General features: G+C 34.2%; 1 protein-coding gene across 1 annotated transcript in view; it reads left to right on the forward strand.

Moving 5' to 3' along the window:
• The window catches only part of ZZZ3 (zinc finger ZZ-type containing 3), a 63033-nt gene that overhangs the window by 43409 nt on the left and 13417 nt on the right, over positions 1 to 6207 (forward strand). Inside the window, exon 2 of the mRNA XM_042781746.1 lies at positions 3201 to 3339. Within this exon, the coding sequence (XP_042637680.1) occupies positions 3201 to 3339 (139 nt within the window). The remainder of the gene's footprint in view (positions 1 to 3200; positions 3340 to 6207) is intronic.

Below are 6207 nucleotides of genomic sequence, written 5' to 3' on the forward strand. Positions count from 1 at the left end.
ACTGCCTCGGAAACCCAAGGAGGGGTCGCTATGAGTCGGGTTTGACTCGATGGCACATAGCAACAACAACAACAGTATATAATACGGGAGCTCTGGTAGCGTAGTGCTTAAGGCACTTGACTGCCTACCAGAAGGCTGGCGGTTCAAACCCACCAGCCACTTCTCGGAAGGAAGATGGGACAATCTACTTCCATAGTGATACTGCCTCAGAAACCCAAGAAGGGGTTGCTGTGAGTCGGGTCCGAATCGATGGCACATAAGAACAACAGCAGCAGCATATAATACACATTCAGTAAATCCAGTAAATGTGTGAAGTTACTGTAATTACTTATCCATCTGGTGGGCTGTTTATAAAGCTGTTTGTTTCTTTCAAAGTAGAGCTGAATACAGTGGCAAATGTGATCTGAACAGCCCAGGAGTCGTAGAATGGTCACTTCTTTTGTTCTAGTTCTTGCATCCCCCCTCCCCTCCAATTAATTTGAACAAAAGTGTTTTGTTTTGTTTTTTTTTTTTAGTTTATTGTGGAGAATTTCAAACATATAAAAAAGGAAACAGACTAGAATAATTGAATTCTCATATACCCATCATCCAGTCCCACCAACTCACCCAATCTTGTTCCATTCACCCCCATCCAGTTCCTTTTCCCTCTGTTGTTATACCTAAGCTCCTGTGTGATTTAGTGTGGAAATTACTAAAGCTTTTATAGCTGTTCGCTTGGTAAATGATTGTTGAATTAATGAACAAATTAGTCTTGCTTTGGATTGATACCTGGATCGAATTCTGTAGTTTTCTTTTGGAGGTGGGATGAGTGGGTTGGTAAGATTTAAAAATAGATTTGTCTGTGTCATACTGCTTTTTCATATGATACCCCATTTTAAAAAAATAATAATTCCTTCTATTTCTGCCCAGGTACATGTATATGTTATAAACACACACACACACACACACACATTAATACTACTGGTAAAATCTGTGAGTACTCTTGGAAGTAATTCAGATAGTATGGGATAGAAGATTTCATTTTGTGATTTTCTTACAATCTTTGCACTTATACTGGGCTTTAAATCTTTACCAATATTTATCATAGGCTTTTCAATCTGGTGATCGTTTTGTCTTGACAAAAGAGAAGCAAAATAGGGGTTGAAGAGTTAGTCTTCCTTTTTTATCTCTGTTGGAATTAATTTTTTTAGTTATTTTATATTTTAATAATTATTTTTTAAGGTCACATTTATAGTGTAATAACTCACAGTAAGATTGTTATAGTTTGTTGGTTTCAGATAGAGGCCTCTTTGCACCTTTGTCAGTTTGCTTCAAACATAACAAAGGACAGCTACCTTTGTAACCAACAGCATTGTTTGCAAACTTCATCTCGTTTTTTTCATAACTTTTCTTACCTGTGTCTTATTAATTGTTACGGTGCCCACAGGAGTGTGCTGAGAATTCAGTAGACTCCCAAATCTTTTTATATAGATGGTATGGAAGTGTGTATGTTTTAAATGAAATATCTCTGACTTGAGAGGAGTCTAACCCTTCATTGTTACGTTTTCACCTTAATTATTAAACATTGTGTCAGGACTTATTTAACAAGGGGATTAAGAACAGGGATAAGATCTGTGCTCAGCAGGAGGTTGAGCTATATAATGAATGGTAGTGTCACAATTGCTATGGCTGTGAACCTCAACATTTGTTTCACCTTTGAAATTTCACCTAGTATGCTGACTTCTGAACTTAAAAAGAATTCAGTATACTTTTTAATTGCACAGAGCATCCATTTCTTTGTCAATTCATTAAGTATTTATTGAGAATCTATATGCTGGGAACTGTGTTGCAAACTAGATAAACTGTGAACAAAATAATTATGTCTGCCATTATGGAGTTTATAGTCTGGCGGAAAACAGAGTGAGATTTATTTTAAACCACATAGAAAAGTTACACTTCACTAATAACCACTTATTTTAAAGTGAATGTGGAATGACTTCTTTGTGATTCCTTTTATAAAATATGTTTGAGCATTTAGGACTTCGGGGTTAATATGTTTCTATATGTGATTAGACATTAGTCAGCAAGGCAAGATGATTTCAACCAAAATATTAAAAAAGGAAATTGAATTCATATATATGTATCGTGATGAAATTTCAGGATGATGAGAAATAGATTTATGTAGGTAAAACTATATGCTGCATGCTAAAATGGACCCTTGTAGGCAGGGAAGTAAAAAATACTTGAGACTTTTCCTTTCTATAATTGCTGAATGTTTAAGAATTGAGCATTTATTTTATTTTGAGTACTAACAGGAAAAAAATTTGTTGAAAGTAAACCTCCTTTACAATAGAGGGTGTAATAGAACAAATCAGAGTCAGACTTTAAGATCAACTCTGAATTATGTGACTATGTTTTGTGACTCTGGGCAAGAAAATGTACCTCAGACTTTTTATTCCAACAGAGTTTAACAGAGTGTGGATTTGGTAATCCCTCCTGTTGTTGTGTACTGTCAAGTTGATTCCAACTCATAGTGACTCTTTAGGACAAAGTAGAACCTTACCAGTAGGGTTTCCTGAATGTATTCTTCACCAGATTCCCAGGTCTTTCTTCTGTAGAACTGCTGGTGGGTTTGAATTGCCAACCTTTCACTTAGTGACTGAGCGCTTAACAATTGCACGACCAAAGCATCTTGATCCTTCCTAGTACTAAACTTTATGGTTCTAAATATTTTAAAAAATGGTAAGCAGTTTCTTAATGACTGATTGTTGGAAAATCAAGATGCTTTTTTATATGTACTTTAGTACTTTAGGTTCAAGAACTAAATCAAAACCAAATCAAACCACTGCTGACTCATAGTTACCCCTCCTTGGGTTTCTGAGGCAGTATCACTATGGAAGTAGATTGCCCAATCTTCCTTCTGAGGACTGGCTGGTGGGTTTGAACTGCCAGCCTTCTGTTTAGTAGTCAAATGCCTTAGGTACTAAGTCACCAGAGCTCCTAGGAACTTAAAATGGAGGGAGGCTCTAACTGATATTTTGTGACTAGGTACTTCATAACTCAGAAAAACCTCATTTATTCCCAGTAATATATTTTACTAACTCTTTCAGGTATCTTTAAAAAGACTGTGTGACCTAGTAGTAAATCATGGCTTGAACTCAGTTTTTAGTAATTGCTATTACTAGAAAATTTTAGTAAGATATTTTTCTTTGTCTCTGTAGTTATCAGAGACTGTTACAGACGATTGCTGTACTCGAGGCTCAACGTTCTCAAGCAGTTCAAGACCTTGAAAGTTTAGGCAGACACCAGAGGGAAGCACTAAAAAATCCGATTGGATTTGTGGAAAAACTCCAGAAGAAGGTATACATTGAGCGCATTTTAAGATTTATTGAGATACCGTTGGTAATAATTTACAGAACTTGTTTTATTCTTTTTATTCGTGTATATACTTTCTAAAAAGCTTAATTTTTTCCCCTTCTGTAGTTAGCCATACTACTAAAGGCAGGCTCCTTTCTATTGGCCCCAATAAACACATAATAAAATAATGCTAAATGAAAATATTAAGAGCTTCTATTAGATAGTTGTGTAGGACCTTGTTGTCCTATTCTCTAGACATTTTCCTGTCTTTTATGGTTATCTTTCTCGGAGTAGTTCCCCTCTTCTGCTTTTAGGACTTCAGAATTAGTAAAGCTAAAAGAAAAAATGCATTATGATTTATAAACTGTAGTTTTTATGGTTACTTTTACATATCAATAATAGAAAACAATAGTAATAAAAACAGTGTATTTTAAATATCTTTAAGATTGTAGTAGACAAAATCCATGAGGAAGAAGTATACATTTTACTTAATTTTGAATGTCCTCCTTTTTTCTCTGTGAAAAGTCCTCCTAATCTGTTTTTCTTAAAACAGAACTTGGATGTTAATCATTTAAAAGTGATACAAGTATTTATAATAACTTACTTGGTATCTAAATATCAAGTTGATCCCAATGTGCGTTTTATGCTATAGTAAGCCTCTCAAATTAGGGACTCACCAATTCCTCAATAAATTTGAGAGGTATAATATCTATCAGCATTATGCAAAAAGATTAAAATCAAAAAACTGTGAAAAAGAATCTATTTTTTTTGCCTCTTAAAAGACTTGTCTTATATAATATGACAACTTAGGATCTTTATGAGTTACCTATTTTCATTGAGTCACAACAGGTGCTAAGGGGAGCAGCCTCAGGACTTTATTTAGAGGTATTAATTTATTATTGTTATTTTTAGTGATATTATTAACTCTCCATGCTTTCAGAAAACATTGAATACTATAACAGATGTAGAATCTTATATATTGATTTGCTAAAACTTTGTAAGTTTTTAGAACTCTATTATAACTGCTAAAATGGGCTCACTCAGGTGTTCGTTGGTTCTGCATTGCTGTTATTAACCAATTTGCTGGTACAAAAAGATATAGTACATATCACTTATAATGTATTTAGCTAAAATAGATGATGTTAGAAAAGTAGATATTAATAAAAATATATATTAACCTTCATCTCATTTCATTTGTGTATTTGAGTAGGCAGAATGATGCACTTGGACACATTTACTAGATTGGTGTATACTTGATTATATTCTGGTTCTCCATTTCCAGATTTAGTTTAGAACTGAGTGTCTTTCTCACTTTATCTTAGGGAGAGAGATGTGATATTGACCATCTTAAGGATTTCTTGTAAAAATATTCAGGAATATATTAAATCTAGATGATTTAAAGACCATTGAAGACCTATTCCTTGACAGGAAACTTTTCTACTAGATTTAACTTAAAAGTTTATTTGATTCTTTGTTTTACTGTGTTTACTTATTTAAAAAAAATATTTATGCATACTTAATTTTCCTAGTTTCTTTAGGTTTACCTTAATAAGTTGTTGACTTGTGATCTGTTTGATTTAGTAGACATCTAAAAGCTTCCAATTGAGATTAATGAGATTCGTGATATACATTGGTACATAGAAAGCAAGGAATATTTATTACTTGCTGGTTTTAATATTATCATTATTATTTTAAGACACCTTCCTCTAAATTTTCAAAAATTGAGCCTCTGATTAATATGTATTATTATTATATGTAATATGAAGTAAATAAAACAAAAACTAATTTCAAGTCACAAATATATTTAGCACACAAATTTCAGTATTTGTAATCTAGTTTTTTCTCCAGTGTTTCATTATGAAAATGTTTAAAGACAAAAAAGTTGAAGGTATTGTACAGTTAACACACATATCCACCAGCTAGATTGTGCATTTAATATTTTACTGTATTTGCTTTATCAAATACCTGTTAATTCTTCCACCCATCTGTCATTCCAACTTACTTTTTAAAGGCATGTCAAAGTTGCAGACATCATGTACATTTCCACAAAATACTTCAGCATGTATTCTATTAACTAAACTTCTTCCATAGACTTTCTTTCTCTGAGGGTGAAATCTGTATCTGACATAATTCATAAATCCTTATTGTACCATTCTTTGAGTTTTGACAGAAGCATACGCCTATGTAACTGAAATCCCTATCAAAAATACAGATTATTATACAACTTGCTTTTACTAGTTATGATAATAACTTCTTTAAGGATGGTTGGTAAAGTAATTGAATTCCAGCTGAATTAATGGTATGATTTTGATTTTCAGAATGTTACACTTTTTTTTTTTTAATTGTGATTTGGGTGAAAATTACAGAGCAAATTCACTTTCCATACAGCAGTTCACATACACTTTGTCTCATGACATTGACCACAATTTACCACAATACAACATCTCCCCTCATACTTCCACCTGATAGTTACCTCTTCCCTGTGTCCATCCCTCCATGCACTCCTGCCCCCTGAGCTGTCTCCCTGTGCATAAGCTCCCTTGTTTCCCCCATGCTTGTTCTCTCCAAGGAGTGTATCTGCCTCAGATAAATGTTCAGCTCATAAGCCTGTCTATTGTTTGGGTGGAAGCCACAGGCATGGGTTTAATTCCAGACCTGAAGGGCAGCTAGGGGCCATAGTCTCAGTGGTTCCACCAGGCTCTATCGAACAAGCACACCTGCCCCCCCCCCTTTTTTCCTCCAAATGATTTTGAGTTTTGTTCCACATTGTTCTCCTTCTCATCCAGGATCTCCTACATAGATCCCCTTCCAAGTGGATGACAGTGGTAGCCAGGCACCATCTAGTTCTTCTGGTCTCATAGTCGTATAGGC

This window comes from Orycteropus afer, unplaced genomic scaffold (assembly GCF_000298275.1).
Source record: "Orycteropus afer afer isolate SDZICR_OR568_19922 unplaced genomic scaffold, OryAfe1.0 scaffold00164, whole genome shotgun sequence".
NCBI lineage: Eukaryota > Metazoa > Chordata > Mammalia > Tubulidentata > Orycteropodidae > Orycteropus > Orycteropus afer.